The sequence below is a fragment of the Dunckerocampus dactyliophorus genome, chromosome 2 (assembly GCF_027744805.1).
Source record: "Dunckerocampus dactyliophorus isolate RoL2022-P2 chromosome 2, RoL_Ddac_1.1, whole genome shotgun sequence".
Classification (NCBI taxonomy): domain Eukaryota; kingdom Metazoa; phylum Chordata; class Actinopteri; order Syngnathiformes; family Syngnathidae; genus Dunckerocampus; species Dunckerocampus dactyliophorus.
In genome coordinates this window covers 50,689,039-50,707,081 of record NC_072820.1, presented here as the reverse complement: position 1 = coordinate 50,707,081, position 18,043 = coordinate 50,689,039, and the positions used below count along the sequence as shown (strand labels likewise).

At 42.2% G+C, this 18,043-nt stretch overlaps 1 protein-coding gene across 1 annotated transcript; it reads right to left on the bottom strand.

Moving 5' to 3' along the window:
- Positions 1-13,863: 13,863 nt before the first annotated feature.
- On the bottom strand, positions 13,864-17,253 carry LOC129177409 (gastrula zinc finger protein XlCGF57.1-like). The gene is made up of 2 exons (XM_054768516.1): positions 16,610-17,253; positions 13,864-15,966 (listed from the first exon to the last, which is right to left on the bottom strand). Exons 1-2 carry the CDS (start codon positions 16,803-16,805, stop codon positions 14,492-14,494), a joined length of 1,671 nt encoding a protein of 556 aa, XP_054624491.1. The 5' UTR covers positions 16,806-17,253; the 3' UTR covers positions 13,864-14,491.
- Positions 17,254-18,043: the final 790 nt, after the last annotated feature.

The window sequence follows — 18,043 nt, the reverse complement described above, 5'->3', positions numbered from 1 at the left end:
AACTCTCTTGAATCTTGAATCTTGAATAATGCAGACTTTCGCACCACCCTTGAGGAAGAGAAAGAAGCAAAGGAGAATATCAAGGAGCAAATTAAAAACTTCATTGACGAGATGGATCAGATGGCACGAATGAATGATGTGGTCCTCACAGGGCTCCAAATCACACCCAAGTCAAGAGATGTTCCTTCAATAAAGCAGCAGATTGCTAACTTCCTGCACTCGAAGGAGGTGGATGTCGATGTCAACAGTATTGACACTTGCATCCCACTCCATGGCAGGAACAACACCACACCTGTCATCATTAAGTTCACCAACAGGGAATCCAAAGCTGCACTGCTGAAACAGAGAAAGAAGCTAAGAGGCACCAACGTCTACATGAATGAGCATCTCACAAAACACAATTCCGACATCGCCAAGGAAGCACGAGACCTGAGGAAGCAAGGAAAGATTCAAAACACTTGGAGCACTAACGGGAAAATCTACATCAAACTAAAAGGAGATCCAGGAGTCGCAAGAGTGCTTGTTGTCCAAGATATCAGTGATGTGGATGCATATTAAAGATCATATGACGATGACAATAAGCATAATTGCAATAACCTTGACATAGTTAATAAAAGGAACTCGTGTATACAAACTCAGTGTCACTAGCAGTGCAAAACCAAAGAAGATGTGGATATCAACAGGAGAGGAAGGACAGGATAAACAGATAGGGAAATGGAAAGGAAAAGGAGGAAAAAAGGGGGGAGAATTTTTTTTGTGTACCTGTATACTGTATATGTGTATCCTGTATATGTATATATGTGCATACTTGTGTAGGTGCAGATGTAAGTGTAGCTATATGTATGTCCGTGTTTGTATGTGTATGTACACACATGTATGTATTAGCAATTGATGTGCTACAAAAAGGGGGTAGGATTAAATAAGCTCTGCATCTTCCGACTCCTTTTCGGACATATGCATGTTCGAAATAAATTAAACCAAACCAAACCAAACCAAGGTTGCCGACCCCTGAACCAGAAGATGACGTTTACGGAGCAGCACGACAGAACCGAGCTGGGGGTTCATCCCAGCTATGATACGCTTTGATGCACAGTTTGACCCTTTTAGAATCATCATCGGCATCCTTGCATGTTTAGCATGACTGCATGTGTGCATCGTGTCACGTCCATGATTGAGGCCACCCACAGCAGATGTCAGACGTATCCAGTGGACCTGGTGTGTGTGATGATGACCTAAATAAGGAAGGCACCCTGCAGTGCTGGGCTTAGCATGCAGACTGACACACTAATATGTGGCTCGTATCGTCCACAACATCAACACACAAACACGCTGACGAAGGAAAAGTGCAATGCTGTTTCTACTGCCTCCACTTTGGAAGGAGATGAATACAGAAGGTCTGGAGGAATAACAAAGTGAGGATTGGAGCATTTTCTGACAGTCAGTGATGTTGGCTGTGCGACCACTCCAGGGGGGCTTTGGGGGTGGGTGGGCCTGAATGAAAGGAGATTTAGACGGGAGAGTGTTGGAGTTTTTTAGTGGAATTTGGGCTGGGGCTGTGCAGGGGGTGTCTGGGTTAAGAGGGTGAGCACTCCCGAACGAGCTGAACCATTTGATGCTTGAAAAATGAAGAAGGAGTTAGCAGACAAAACATGGGGGAATAAATCAGAGGTGTGACAAAATGCCCCATTCATTTTCAATGGGAAAAACTCTGGAATTTTTCAATTTAAAAAAAAATCCAGGAATTTTTGGGGGAAAAAGCTGAAATGGTCTCATAGGACTACCGAACGAGCTGAACGATTTGATGCTTGAATGATGTGAATCGGTTGAAAAATGAAGGAGTATGCGGACAAAAAATGGGGGAACGAATCAAAAAAAGGTGGAGAAACTCACAAGTGTGTGAATGCCTTCGGATGGCTTGGAAAATGTTGAAAAACCTGAGTAATTAAGATCAAAGGAATATCTTTGGGTTGATCAGTTTGCTGGGAAAATTGGGATTTGGGGAAAAATGTGAAATGTTTCAATGTGAAAAATAGATATCCTTCATTGTCCTTCAACAACTTGATGTTGGAATTGTCGGAATTGGTTGGAAAACATTGAAGCAGTGGAGTGATTAAGATCAAAGGAAAAGTTTGAATGTCGGGAAAAGTTGGTATTTTCGGAATGTTAGTTTGGAGTCCTGGACGTGTGGAATGTTTTCATGGTGGAAAGGTTTGAATCGGTTGGGAAATGTGCGAATGGTGGAAGTGTGAAAAATGATTTTCTCATTTTCAATTAGAAAAATTCTGTGGAATTTTTAAAAATCTGGTATTTTTTTGTTTTTTAAACTGAAATGGTCGCATAGAACTCCCGAACGAGCTGAACGACTTGATGCTTGAGTGGTGTGAATCAGTTTAAAAATGGAGGAGCTAGCGAACCAAACATGGCGGAATAAATAAAAAAATGGTGGAAAAACTCGCATGCGTGAGTGAATGCCCTCAGATGGCTTGGAATGTTGAAATACTCGAGTAATTAAGATCAAAGGAAAAGTTTGAATGTCGGGTAAAGTTGGCATTTTCGGAATGTTAGTTTGAAGCCCTGGACGTGTGGAATGTTTTCATAGATAGATAGATAGATAGATAGATAGATAGATAGATAGATAGATAGATAGATAGATAGATAGATAGATATTTTGCAAAACAACACATGATGTTGTTTTGCCCATTTTTGCTGTTGTTTATTTTTATTTTCCAAATACCTCAACTTGCTTTTTAAATAATCTTCATTAATTTTCTTTTTATAATATTATGACTTTGTGTCACGGCGGGAGGCTTGGATCCCAACGCAAGACACAAAGCCAAAAAAGTGTAAAGTAAAAAGGTTTAATATAACAAAAGGAGTCCACAGGAGCAAAGTACAAACAAAGGAAAATCCACTACGGGTAATACTAACGAAAAACACTGACAGCAAAAGGCTGTCAGGGAAAAACACAAAAGTATGAACAAAAAGACACTGAAGGCAAACCTATCAGAGCAGGTAAACAGCAAGCAAGGGGTTGAGCCAGAAAGCAGGGTAAGGAAGCAAGGAGCCGGACTGAGCGGGCGCAAGGAGCGGGTGGTCAGGAAGTACAATCTGGCGCTGGTCTGGAGTTTGGCTGCAGTTTAAGCCCGGGTCACACCGCCCGAACTTTGCTGTAGCGTCCCTGGAGCGGTGAAAAAAATCATCACCGCTCGTAACCGCGCACAAAATGGGGAAAAAAAAGAGAAAACACGGCGTTGTCCTAGCGGTGCACCGCTGAAGCCGCCGTTGCTTTAGTGTTGGTTTAACGGTAGCGAACTTTGGTTTGGCGGTGACTCGGGCGTCGATAGAGCGGCGTTCTGCGCATGCGGGCTGGTGGCATCTTCATGACTTGCTGGAAGGCTCGTGTATCCCACTGAGTGGTGGATCCTCATTCGCAGTCCCACAGTGCCCTCTAGTGTGTCTCTGTAAACACAACAACTGGCACAACAACTGTCTGACCCACACAACCTTTGTTATGTGTTGTCAACAGTTTGTTGCAATCTAAGGAGGTTCTGATTCTGCTGCTGGACTAGTGCACCAATCATAGCAAGTCTCTCAGCATCCATGGTAGTACAGTTTTACTGTAACTTTGAGCAAATTCGATATAACTGAGGTCTGCACTCAACGGCTATTCCAAATGGGCTCCTGGGCCATTTCTCCCTGTATTTATAGCCAAATTATGCTCCGCCTCCGACACCTCCATACCAACGGCAAACCAAAGTTCATCACCGCAATGGATCGCTGCTTCATCGCTGCTTCAACGCCTGACACCGTTCCAGCAATCCCGTGTCCGCTCGTAAAACGCTTACAGCCGCTCCAACTAAGTTTGTGCAACGTTTAATCACCGCCCGGGCAAAGCTGGCGAAGCAGCAGTGGTCCAGCGTTCAAGATTTCTGCGTTGGCGCAGCGGACCCAAGCGTCCACGAACTTCCGTCTAGCGGCGCCAAACTTTGACTGGCCGTTGTTGGAGCGGTGATGAACTTTGCCGTAGCGGAAAATTGCCCGCTCCTCACCGCTGGGAATATTTTGTGCAGCCCAAAACTTTCGGAGCGGTAGGAGGGACCATCAGCGATGGCCGAGCGGATACGGCGTTGCCTTAACGGGGGCCAACTTCTGTTAAACGGCGGTGCGCCGTTACGAGCGGTGATGAATTTTTTTCACCGCTCCAGGGACGCTACAGCAAAGTTCGGGCGGTGTGACCAGGGTTTTAAGAAGGCAGTCAGTAATGAGCTGCAGGTGTGACCAATTAGGGCAGGTTCAGGGATGTGCTGCAAAACATGAACGGCAGAGGGCAGCAGAGCAGCACACAGAACATGACATCATGTCCGTAATATTATGACTTTTATACCCATAATATTTTGACTTTATCTCCATAATATTATAATTTTTATTCCCATAATATTTGGAATGTATCTCCATAATATTATAACTTTTATTCTCATAATATTATGACTTTATTCCCATAATATTTGGACTTAATCCCCAAGCTGATATAAAATGATAGACAACAGCCCTGAAACAGATGACTGAAATGGAGAAATGAACTTTGACTATTCGAGATGAGATGTCCATGTTTCATCCGTTATAAGGAAGGTTTTTGTAACGCAACTGACATATGGAATTGTAAAGTAAATGTACGCCAACTTTACATTACTTTTATGGTAGATGGATTTTTTTGGGGGGGGTTGTTTTTTGTTATTTGTCATTGTTGCTTGATTATTGTTATGTAATATTTAAACTCTCTTAAATATTATTTTTAATATTCAGAGAAAAAAAAGTCTTCTCACGAGAAAAAAGTTGCAATTTAAAGAGAATCAACTTCTAATATCATGAGGAAATATTATTTTAGTAGCATGAAGTTGAAGTATGAATGAAAAGTGTTCTTTTTTTCAAGTTGTTTTATTATGAGAAGCAAACAAAACAACAAATGAAGTTGTCATGTTTGCAAAATGAGGTTGTGGAAAAAGCTACGATGTCGTTCTAATGAAGAAAATTGAAAAGAATGAAGACGAAATAGTAGGAAAATTAAAAATAAAAAAATGCCATTTGTACAAGACTAAACTTTGTTGTCGTAACATGTTTTCATTTGTGCTGTTTTTGTTTATTTTCCTACTATTTCATCTTCATCCATCCATCCATTGTACGTTTTCGTCATTAAAGCAACATTGTAACTTTTTCTACCTTTATTTGTTGTTTCTTTTTCATCCTATTCCGACTTTAAAAACAACTTCTTTCTTTAATATTTCAACTTTACGCTACTAAAATGAGGTTATTTTTGTCCTCATAATATTGTGACGTTATTTTTCTTCAAAATGTTACGAGTTTATTCTTGTGGAATTTCAGCTATATTTTTTTTATCTCCAACTGTTCCAACTATTTCATCTTTCTTCTTGTAAATGTTCTTATCATCGATACGAAGTTATTCCCATCACATGTTGGCTTACTGTCATGAAGTGAGTCACGTTTGTGTGCTACAACCACTAATCTGTATTATTTATCTGGATAGCTCATACGCCGCACGCGCCCGTGCAAGCCGCTGAAGCCACAGAGACGCCATCTTAGCACTCACATGTCGTACGTAGCAGACTACATTGGCACAGCGTACATAGTGTACAAAGCAGATGAAGAGGCTAACAGAACATCTATATTTTACATTAAAAAGCGGGGAGATTCTCCCATTCCTTCAAGTAACGCAACCTTCGTCCCTTAAAAACCATTTGATACGTTATTCTCTATCTTTTGGCTATATTAAATGTACTTTTCCCTTCCAATTCTCATTGCCTTTGGGACAAAATTCTACTGTGCCCCCTGGCTCAGCACTCCCCTATAGCAATGATAGTTTTACTCCTCTAGAAAGAGATTTTCATTTGAACTGCATATCCGCATACCGCAAATGATTTAGCAGTCTAGTGGTGGTTGTTTGTTTACATAGCCCCCACGGCCCCCCATGTAAAGCCCTTATGACTCAGGTATGGTATGATATCCACAGAATGTTTAAAAATGATCATAGAGTCCTTATGACTAAGCTCAAGCACACCTGTTGTGCGAGGTTAGTGTGAAGACTAACCTTGCATTTAGTGTGAGTGGCTAACAAACTAACAACTCACAAGTTCTCACATAAGTCATTGTGTGACAAGTGTTTCTTGTGAGTGGCAATATGGCGGCCGCGTGGCTTCACAAGTCATTGACCGATGGGCTATCCAGATTTATTATACAGATCAGTGGAGCCACCCAATGGGGGACATGAAAGGCAGAAAAGAGTCAGAAGGTCCAGCCTTTTTCCCGGCAAAAGTTTTGATGGTTGGTGGTAAGTTGCTAACTGGGTTGCTTCTGGTCTGGAACTGTCTGCTTGTTTCAAAAGAAGGTTAGTCCATGGCAAAATAGTCAATCCGGCAAAATAAGGAGTGCATTTGGCAGAGTAAATACTCCTAAATCATTCAGCATATACTGTAAGTGTACATTTGCTTTTGCATTCTTAAACCTGTGGCACTTTTTACAGGTTTTTCCATGTTTTAATAGGCCTTTCTATGTGCAAAAGAGATCCCACAAATAAAACAACACCTTTCCATGAGTGATGATGTGCCTATGTAGTGATTCCCAAGGTCAGACAAACACTGTGGGTGTGCAGGTCAGGCATCATGAAGTCAACTTAGGAAGACAATAAAGTGACAACATAGCATCATGACTGAATGATCATTAAATGAGTGATGTGATGTGTTGATTGATGTGGGGAAAGGTTTGCTATACTGTTTGATTGTACACACAAGTTAGAAAGAAAGCATATTCATCAACGTGTACAGGATAGATGTACAGTACACTAGAGCTGGGCCACACATCCATATTATTACAATGTCAATATTTCTTTTCATATCAATATCAAAAACAAACATATTGTTCACATCAATATCGACTGGATTTAAGCTGTTCTCACTCCTGTGAGCCTCGCCTTTCTCCGTGCGTCAATCTCGCTACTTTTTCTGGCATCGTTTGAGAGTTTTCTGGTATTTGGGGATTTCAAAGTGAAAGTATGTGTTGTTGTGCAGTTGGTGTGTTGTCACTGAGCGGCAGGGGATGCTCCTGAGAGGTCCGCCCCGCCCTTCAAGCACTCAAAAGCCGCCTGTGCAGCCGTCAGCTCCCACTGCACACTGCATAGTGGAGATCCACGCATCCTCGATGCCACTGGGGTGGATCTCGTCCTGTTTTACTGAGCAGGATCTAAAAGGGAAATCTATCTATCTGTGGTCTCATGCAGTGTGCAGTTATAGCAGAAAGTCAGCATCTGGAGCATTTGCGGCCATCTTGGCTTGGACTTTGGGGGGGAGGGTCCTTATCATGCCCCCAAGAGTCCTGTTGAATCTTTCCGTTATGCCGTTGCCCATCGGATGATATGGTGTCGTATGCAACTTCTGCATTCCTGCCATCTCAAGGAGGTCCTTGATGAGCCGGCTTTTGAAGTTCGCTCCTTGATCCAAATGGATTCTCTTGGGGAACCCATAAATGCAAAAAAACTTGTCCCACAGGCAACGGGCTACTTGCTTTGCTGACTGGTTTCTACAGGGAAAGGCGAGGGCCAGTTTTGAGAAATGATCAGTCACGACAAGGACATCAGTGGACTTCCTGTCACCAGCCCCAGCTGTCCAAAAGTCAATGCACACCAGCTCCATAGGAGCTGAAGTACGGATGTTCTCAAGAGGCACTTTGGCTTCTGGGTCTGGGGTCTTTCCCAAGAAGCACCTCTGGCAGTGTCCAACATGCCTGTGAGAAAGGGTGATGGGTTTGTGTTGTTCTGAACATTCATTTCCCAGGATCCGAATGTGAGAAAGGGTTTGTGTTGTTCTGAATATTCACTTCCCACTGTATCTTGTTATTGTTATCTGCTGACCTTGCCTACCAGGTGCTTGTTATGTACTGAGGAAGACAGGACACTCATATAACCAAACTAGGTTGCCTGGCGCCTGTTTTGTTAAAAACAGTAACTCTGTGTGCGAATGCCTGAGTTTTGGGGCAGGCCACCCCGTTCTCACGCTCGCACGAACAGACTGGCATAAAGAGGGGTGAGCGAAAACACCGAGACGGAGTCTGCTGTGGGTTGTGATCGAACGCCCAGCCGATTGATGCGAACTCTTCCACGGGTGTTGGCTCTCCACTCTGTTGGCGTAGGTAAGAGGCTTTTTCGCTGCAATCATATATCTTGTGTGTTGATGCTTAAATAAATACGCCCTTGTTTAGGCTAAAATACCTTGATGTGTCTGTGTCATTCTGTGTGCTGAACGTACTGAACACGATCCTCTAAAAATATTCTAAAACAATGCCTTAAGATGTTCTTCTCCATCCCTGTCCAAAAGAATCGTTCACTTGCCAGGGTGAGTGTTCTTGAACAGCCATGATGACCGGCTGCGTCATGAACACCATGCAGGACTTGCTTCTTTAGGGACTCTGGGACCACAAACTGAAATATTTTCCGGTTCATGAGACGGTCCTTTTTCACTCTGTAAAGATTCCCATCACAAACTTTCAACTTTTCCCGGTGCCTCAACAACCTGAGGCACACAGCTCGTTCGTGCCTTGACGGCCTCTTATGTCGGCGAACATAGAAAAGGACTGTGCTTATTGTAGGGTCTTGCTGCTGCAGATTGTGCAGATGACTGCGAGGGACGACAACAGATGGGTCCTCCTCGGGCAGCTGTAATGACATCGGACTTGCTCCAGGTAGCTAAGAGACACCGCCAGTCTGGTGTGCATCCAAAATGGCAGACACCTCCTCAGCATCAACAACGCCTCTAGATGACTGAGATGGACCTTGTCCTGGGGAAAATCCTTCGTCAGCTTGGCCTCCTGATGCCTGAATGACATGACAGTTGGTGGTCAAACGGAAAGCATGCTGCACTGTCTCATTCACAACTCCATTGACTTCATCTAACAAAGACAGGTAAGGCTCTTGACTCACAGAGGACTGGACAAAAGGTTCACGGCTCAAGGCATCAGCCACTGTATTCCTGGGCCCTGGGACATATTTCAAGTCCAAATCGTATGCCGCAAGTTTTGAAACCCACCTTTGCTCACAGGCGTCCAACTTGGCCTTTGTCAAAATATAGGTCAGGGGGTTGTTGTCAGACCATGCAGTAAAGTGCCTTCCTTTGAGCCAGTGGGAGAACGTATCACAAATGGCCCATTTCAAAGCAAGAAACTTAAGCCTGTGAGCTGGGTAGTTCAACTGCGAACAAGTCAGTGTTTTACTGGCAAATGCCACAGGTCTTGCAACTTTCTCATTGGGTTGGAGGTGGGACAATACGGCTCCAATGCCGTCAAACGAAGCATCAACAGCAAGGATGAAAGGCTTTCCGAAGTCAGGATGGGCCAATGTCACACTGTGTGTCATGCTTCAAGGTGTCAAAGGCGTTGCGACACTCGGTGGTCCAGTCCTGTGCTGACAGTTTTGCATGACCTGAGAGCTTCACGTCTTGCCTCTTCCCTCACCTGGCTTTGCCATCAGTCCCATGGCCTGAGAGCAGCTTGAAAAGGGGCCTAGCTTTGATGGAGCAATCCTCAATGAAATGTTGATAATATAACACCATTCCTAAGAAAGATCGAATCTTCTTCTGAGAAGGAGTGGTACCATCACTCTCCATCAAATCAGACACCTGCAACTTGCTGATCGTCTTGACCTTCCCAGGATCTGTCTGCACCCCAGACTCAGAGACAACATGGCAGAGAAACTTCACCGATCTATGGAGAAAGTGGCACTTTTCTGGCGCGAGCTTAAGGTTGTGGTTCTTCAAACGGGAAAAAAACCAGCTCCAACTGCTCAAATGTTATCTGCTCAGTTGCACCAAAGACCATGAGGTCGTCAAGGTTGCACAAAAGGCTAGTGAAGTTTTCATTTTCAAAAATGGAAAGCATCATCCGCATGAATGTAGCAGGGCTGTTTGGCAGACCTTGTGGCATCCGGTTGTACTCGTGAAGGCCAAAGGGGGACGAAAAAGCAGTATATTTCTTGTGTTCTTTAAACAAGGGTATATTGTAGAACCCTGAAGTGAGGTCCATAGTGGAGAAGAGGACATTTCCACCAAGTGCAGCGAGAGCATCAGCCTGGTGAGGCAGTGGGTGCGTGTCCCGCAGTGTCCTTGCATTGAGCCACCTGAAGTCCGTACAAATACGCAAATCTCCATTTTTCTACCACACAAGAACTAAGGGCGAAGCATACTCACTGGTGGATTTACGGATGATGCCTTTTTCCTCCATCTCATTAAGAGCTGTTCTTAGCTTCTCATAATGACTTGGTGGCACTCTTCGGTAAGGCAGGCGAAATGGCCTCTCATCCACGAGATGTATCCTGTGCACAAAGTCAGATGCTTCCCCACAGTCCATCTTGTTCCGTGAAAAGATTGACTTATACTCCTCAATGATCTGGAAAAGCTTGTTACGCCACTGGTCTGAAACAGCACATGCATCCAAATCCAGATCTTGTAGTCCAAGATTGTCTAGTGCCGACCTGATGTTGTCTTTGACTGTTAGATTATGACAAATGCAGTTCCAACAATATTTGACTTTCCTGATCATCTTCTAAAGGTATGCTAGCATTTAACTTTGATACTACGTAGATCCTTATCATAACAAATACCTTGTGAACACTGAAATTGACTTGTTATGCATTGTAATTTCACACCATAGAGGTAGGAAAAAACCTTAAACTGGAGGGACATTTTGAGATTTGGGTCTAGTAAATTTACTCTGTTTCAATGGAATTTTTGTTAATTCGTGTTAATTTTTATACCGAACCATAATAAATGTAGTGCGTCTGTGTAGGCTCTCAGTCGTACAGGAGTTGTCCATCGAGGAAAAGGCTTCTTGAGACGTCATCTGTACTTCTGTGAAGAAGGTGTCGGACGTTTCGCTCCTCATCCGAAGAGCTTCGTCAGCGAACTAATAAGTGCTGGTAGCTTAGGCCTTAAATACAGTAAGAGTGGGCGGAATTGGTGTGCCAACACCCTCCTCCTATTGGTTCGTTACACTAAGCCTGGGGTTAGTGACTTTTTTTTAAATTGTAGGTTTGAAAAATTAGGTTGGGGGAAAAAGTTATATGATGGAAATCAAATCAAAATATGGCAATAAAGTCAAAATATTACAAGAAGAAAAGATTACTTTAGAATTAAGTTGAAATACCGTATTTTCACGACCATAAGACACACCGTATTATTGGGCACAGTCTCAGTTATGGCTGCTATTTCTGTATTTAACATATAAGACACACCGTATTATTGGGCAGTTTCAGTTATGGCTGCTATTTCTGGATTTAACACACATATAAGACACATCGTATTATTGGGCACAGTCTCAGTTATGGCTGCTATTTCTGTATTTAACACATATAAGACACATCGTATTATTGGGCACAGTCTCATTTATGGCTGCTATTTCTGTATTTAACACACATATAAGACACATCGTATTATTGGGCACAGTCTCAGTTATGGCTGCTATTTCTGTATTTAACACATATAAGACACATCGTATTATTGGGCACAGTCTCAGTTATGGCTGCTATTTCTGTATTTAACACACATATAAGACACACTGTATTATTGGGCACAGTCTCAGTTATGGCTGCTATTTCTGTATTTAACACACATATAAGACACATCGTATTATTGGGCACAGTCTCAGTTATGGCTGCTATTTCTGTATTTAACACACATATAAGACACATCGTATTATTGGGCACAGTCTCAGTTATGACTGCTATTTCTGTATTTAACACATATACGACACACCGTATTATTGGGCACAGTCTCAGTTATGGCTGCTATTTCTGTATTTAACACGCATATAAGACACACCTTATTATTGGGCACAGTCTCAGTTATGGCTGCTATTTCTGTATTTAACACATATAAGACACATCGTATTATTGGGCACAGTCTCAGTTATGGCTGCTATTTCTGTATTTAACACATATAAGACACACCGTATTATTGGGCACAGTCTCAGTTATGGCTGCTATTTCTGTATTTAACACATATAAGACACATCGTATTATTGGGCACAGTCTCAGTTATGGCTGGTATTTCTGTATTTAACACACATATAAGACACATCGTATTATTGGGCACAGTCTCAGTTATGGCTGCTATTTCTGTATTTAACACGCATATAAGACACACCATATTATTGGGCACAGTCTCAGTTATGGCTGCTATTTCTGTATTTAACACGCATATAAGACACACCGTATTATTGGGCACAGTCTCAGTTATGGCTGCTATTTCTGTATTTAACACGCATATAAGACACATCGTATTATTGGACACAGTCTCAGTTATGGCTGCTATTTTCTTTATTTAACACACATATAAGACACACCGTATTATTGGGCACAGTCTCAGTTATGGCTGCTATTTCTGTATTTAACACGCATATAAGACACACCATATTATTGGGCACAGTCTCAGTTATGACTGCTATTTCTGTATTTAACACATATAAGACACACCGTATTATTGGGCACAGTCTCAGTTATGACTGCTATTTCTGTATTTAACACATATAAGACACACCGTATTATTGGGCACAGTCTCAGTTATGGCTGCTATTTCTGTATTTAACACGCATATAAGACACACATGTATTATTGGGCACAGTCTCAGTTATGGCTGCTATTTCTGTATTTAACACGCATATAAGACACACTATATTTTTGGGCACAGTCTCAGTTATGACTGCTATTTCTGTATTTAACACATATAAGACACACTGTATTATTGGGCACAGTCTCAGTTATGACTGCTATTTCTGTATTTAACACATATAAGAGACATCGTATTATTGGGCACAGTCTCAGTTATGGCTGCTATTTCTGTATTTTACACACATATAAGACACATCGTATTATTGGACACAGTCTCAGTTATGGCTGCTATTTCTGTATTTAACACGCATATAAGATACACCATATTATTGGGCACAGTCTCAGTTATGGCTGCTATTTCTGTATTTAACACGCATATAAGACACACCATATTATTAGGCACAGTCTCAGTTATGACTGCTATTTCTGTATTTAACACATATAAGACACACCGTATTATTGGGCACAGTCTCAGTTATGGCTATTTCTGTATTTAACACACATATAAGACACACCGTATTATTGGGCACAGTCTCAGTTATGGCTGCTATTTCTGTATTTAACACGCATATATGACACATCGTATTATTGGACACAGTCTCAGTTATGGCTGCTATTTTCTTTATTTAACACACATATAAGACACACCGTATTATTGGGCACAGTCTCAGTTATGGCTGCTATTTCTGTATTTAACACGCATATAAGACACACCATATTATTGGGCACAGTCTCAGTTATGACTGCTATTTCTGTATTTAACACATATAAGACACACCGTATTATTGGGCACAGTCTCAGTTATGACTGCTATTTCTGTATTTAACACATATAAGACACACCGTATTATTGGGCACAGTCTCAGTTATGGCTGCTATTTCTGTATTTAACACGCATATAAGACACATCGTATTATTGGACACAGTCTCAGTTATGACTGCTATTTCTGTATTTAACACGCATATAAGACACATCGTATTATTGGACACAGTCTCAGTTATGGCTGCTATTTCTGTATTTAACACGCATATAAGACACATCGTATTATTGGGCACAGCCTCAGTTATGGCTGCTATTTTCTTTATTTAACACACATATAAGACACACCATATTATTGGACACAGTCTCAGTTATGGCTGCTATTTCTGTATTTAACACGCATATAAGACACATCGTATTATTGGGCACAGCCTCAGTTATGGCTGCTATTTTCTTTATTTAACACACATATAAGACACACCGTATTATTGGGCACAGTCTCAGTTATGGCTGCTATTTCTGTATTTAACACGCATATAAGACACACTATATTTTTGGGCACAGTCTCAGTTATGACTGCTATTTCTGTATTTAACACATATAAGACACACTGTATTATTGGGCACAGTCTCAGTTATGACTGCTATTTCTGTATTTAACACATATAAGAGACATCGTATTATTGGGCACAGTCTCAGTTATGGCTGCTATTTCTGTATTTTACACACATATAAGACACATCGTATTATTGGACACAGTCTCAGTTATGGCTGCTATTTCTGTATTTAACACGCATATAAGACACATCGTATTATTGGACACAGTCTCAGTTATGGCTGCTATTTCTTTATTTAACACACATATAAGACATACCGTATTGTTGGGCACATGTCTTGCAAAACTTTAACCACACACTGAACAGATAAAGGTAAAACGGTTTTCTCCATTGTGTATTTTCAAATATCGATTTTGTGCAAAACCAAAATCAGACACTGAACATGTAAAAGGTTTCTTCTTTCTAGAAAGTCAAAATTACCCAAGTCTTGACAGCTTTTTTCACATCCTGCTTCTTCATTTACTGCTGCTGGTCTCACCAACACACTTGTGATTGTTAAGCTGGAACTGATAAGAGAATCCTTCAGCACACACACTGCAACTCAACACTTTACCAGTGTGTATTCTCATGTGGTTTCTCAATGGTTGACTACGTCCAAAAGCCTTACCACACACTGAACAGGTAAAAGGTTTCTCACCAGTGTGTATTCTCATGTGTGATTTCAAATGTTGATTATATCCAAAAGCCTTCCCACACACTGAACAGGTAAAAGGTTTCTCACCAGTGTGTGTTCTCATGTGTGTTTTCAAATGTTGATTATATCCAAAACCCTTACCACACACTGAACAGGTAAAAGGTTTCTCACCAGTGTGTGTTCTCATGTGCTTTCTCAAATATCCATTAAGTCCAAAACCCTTACCACACACTGAACAGGTAAAAGGTTTCTCACCAGTGTGTTTTCTCATGTGTGTTTTCAAATGTTGATTATATCCAAAACCCTTACCACACACTGAACAAGTAAAAGGATTCTCACCAGTGTGTATTGCCATGTGGGTTTTCAAATGTTCATTTTGTACAAAAGCCTTACCACACACTGAACAGGTAAAAGGTTTCTCACCAGTGTGTTTTCTCATGTGTGTTTTCAAATGTTGATTATATACAAAACCCTTACCACACACTGAACAGGAAAAGGGTTTCTCCCCAGTGTGTTTACTCATGTGTGTTTTCAAATGTCCATTACGTCCAAAACCCTTAAAACACACTGTACAGGTAAAAGGTTTCTCACCAGTGTGTATCGTCATGTGTCTTTTCACACTACACCTTTGTCTAAAACCCTTACCACACACCGAACAGGTAAAAGGTTTCTCACCAGTGTGTATTCTCATGTGTGTTTTCAAATATCCATGATGTCCAAAACCCTTACCACACACTGAACAGTTAAAAGGTTTCTCACCAGTGTGCGTTCTCATGTGTCTTACCAATTGAAGCTTTGAAGTAAATCCTGTATTACACAATAAGCATATGAATGGTTTCTCTCCTGTGTGTAATCTCATGTGTCTTTTCATATAACTACGGTATTTAAACACTTTGTCACAGTGGCAGCATTTAAAGGGTGTGTTGTCAGTGTGACATGTCATATCAGCTTGAGCACCTTCATCATTAGTGTCAGCAGAGTGTGACGTTGTGTTGTCATCATCTGATAGTGGAGCTAATCGGTTGTCTGCTTGTGATCCTCCACAGTGGTCTCCATCAGCTTCTGTTGTCATGTGTTGAGTTGAGCGGCTGCTTGAAGGCTCCTCCCCCCTCTTCTCCTCAAGTTCACCTTTGTCTTCATCATCTTCAGTCTTCACAGGGACACCAATCCCTGGAAACTCCTCCAGTCCTTCAAGGTGCTCTTTCTCCTGACTGATGCTGTGATCATTCTCTTCCTCTTTAACGTGGGGGGGCTGTGGCTCCTCCTCATCAGGTAGAAGATGTTCTGCACCGACATCTGTTGGACATAAAAAGACAAACACGCTATGGAATAGTTGTGAATCAACAGCACCTTGGCTGGTTACAGCCAGGCAGGACACTCATTTTGCCACAATGGCTTCAAATGGCCTTATTGTTAGTCAGTGTTGGGCAAATTACTGACTTTTTTAATTACTTACTAAAAGAATTACTCCTTCATAAATGTAATTGTTTAAATTGTGTAACTTTTTGAAAAACCTAATATTTAACCACCCCCGCCATATTATCTATTTGGTGGTGTGTGCCATTGAGAGATGTTTCTGAGGACTAATGGGCTCCACTCCAATGCGCAGAACCGACTGCGTTTCCGGTACGTATTGCGTACGGACAGAGTGAAACTGGGATTCAGCCGTCGTCTGTGACTTGCAATTCTATACCAAAATGACAGGGGGCACTGTTTTCCTGAGAGTGGTCACTCCCTCCAGTATATAAAACACATCCTGTGGTGTTAGTAATTGAAATAGTGGAACACAAAACAAGTAGCAATGAAGGGCATGCACGAGGAGACACTGACACGGGCGAAGTATTATTTTTGAAAGCATCAAACAAACAAAAATAAACTAATATTGTTGGCGACGGGCCGTTTAGGAATAATGTAATAATAATGATAAAAGTGGACAAACCTTCTCTGTATAACACAACTCGAGGCTTCTTGAAAACAGCGTCCAGTATCTGACGCTGTCGCTCGTTCTCCTCTTTGGTTCGAGAAAGTTCCTCCTCGTACTCTGCTATCGTTCTTTCCAACACTACAAATATTTCTTCAACTGCCGTAGTTAGTCGCTGATTCACCAAATCTCTCAACATTTGTACTTCAAACATTTTCAAACACTCACTTGAGCGCTGCTTAGCGATGTGTTGATCTCTTTGTTAGCAGCTAGCAAGCACGCGCGCCAGTGCCGTTTTACCCAGTAGTACGCATGCGCAATTTTCGTCTTCTTTATGGCGGGTCGCAACCAACATTTGAGGTGCATACCGCCATCTACTGGACCGGAGTGTGTATCCGTAGGTTGAGTACTTGGCCATTTATACGTATTTGTATGTACTGTTTATACATTCATAAATGTATGCACATACGTAGTATGCATTTACAAACAACGGGGAGAAATAGGAGGGAAAAAACAAGCAAAGTATTCTTCTTCGTGTTCGTTTTTAACGGTGTGTGGCATCAATCACTTTGGTGCATTCCTTCACACACACCCCGTTAAACTAGACTGTGCTCCTTAAACAGTTAAACAACTTCCTCTGATGTGTCTTTTCATCCATGTTCAGTCATGCTTTAGTGTTGTTGCGTCCATTCCCACTCCCATCAGCTTCCTCATCATCACATCCCTTTGTGTATCATACTTCCTGCACCTCAGAATCACGTTCTATTGACTGCTCTTCCTGACACGCCCCACACAAGCCAGTGTCACGCTTCCCCTGCACTGATCTGTATTATATATCTGGATAGCTCATACGTCGCACCCGCCCGTGCAAGCCGCTGAAGCCACAGAGACGTCATCTTACTACTCACATCTCGACTACATTGGCACTACATTAGAGCAGAACCTCATCTAAAACCAGCAAGGTGGGTCTGATACGGCTTCTGGTGGCCGTATTGATCTTATTCCTATCCAGCGTCGCCGGGAGCCGTACTGAACGATACCAACGAAGCACAGCATCGCAGCCAAAACGCTGATATTGACGTGTTCGGCTGCAGCCTGATGGAAGCGCCGATACCTCGCCACCTCTCCACTGAAGCGCGACATGGCAAGTAAGTATCCCGCACCGTCCTCCTGTATCGCAGCGATCAACGGCAAACCTAATGAATGGCCTTTGCAAAGTTGTTACCGACAGTGAAATGTGCTGTGATATTTTGGACTGATATCTACGTCAACCATCCGGATGTCACTCCAGTCGCTACAGTTCAGTACTTCTGCACAGGAAGCTAAATAGCTCTCAGAGGGAGGCTCCCTCCGGTGGACACGGGCTGTCATTGCCAATGCAACTGAATGAACTCCTTTGCTGGGAAGCAGTGCATGAAACGGAGAGGGTTCTCAGGGTGTTGAGATGTCTCC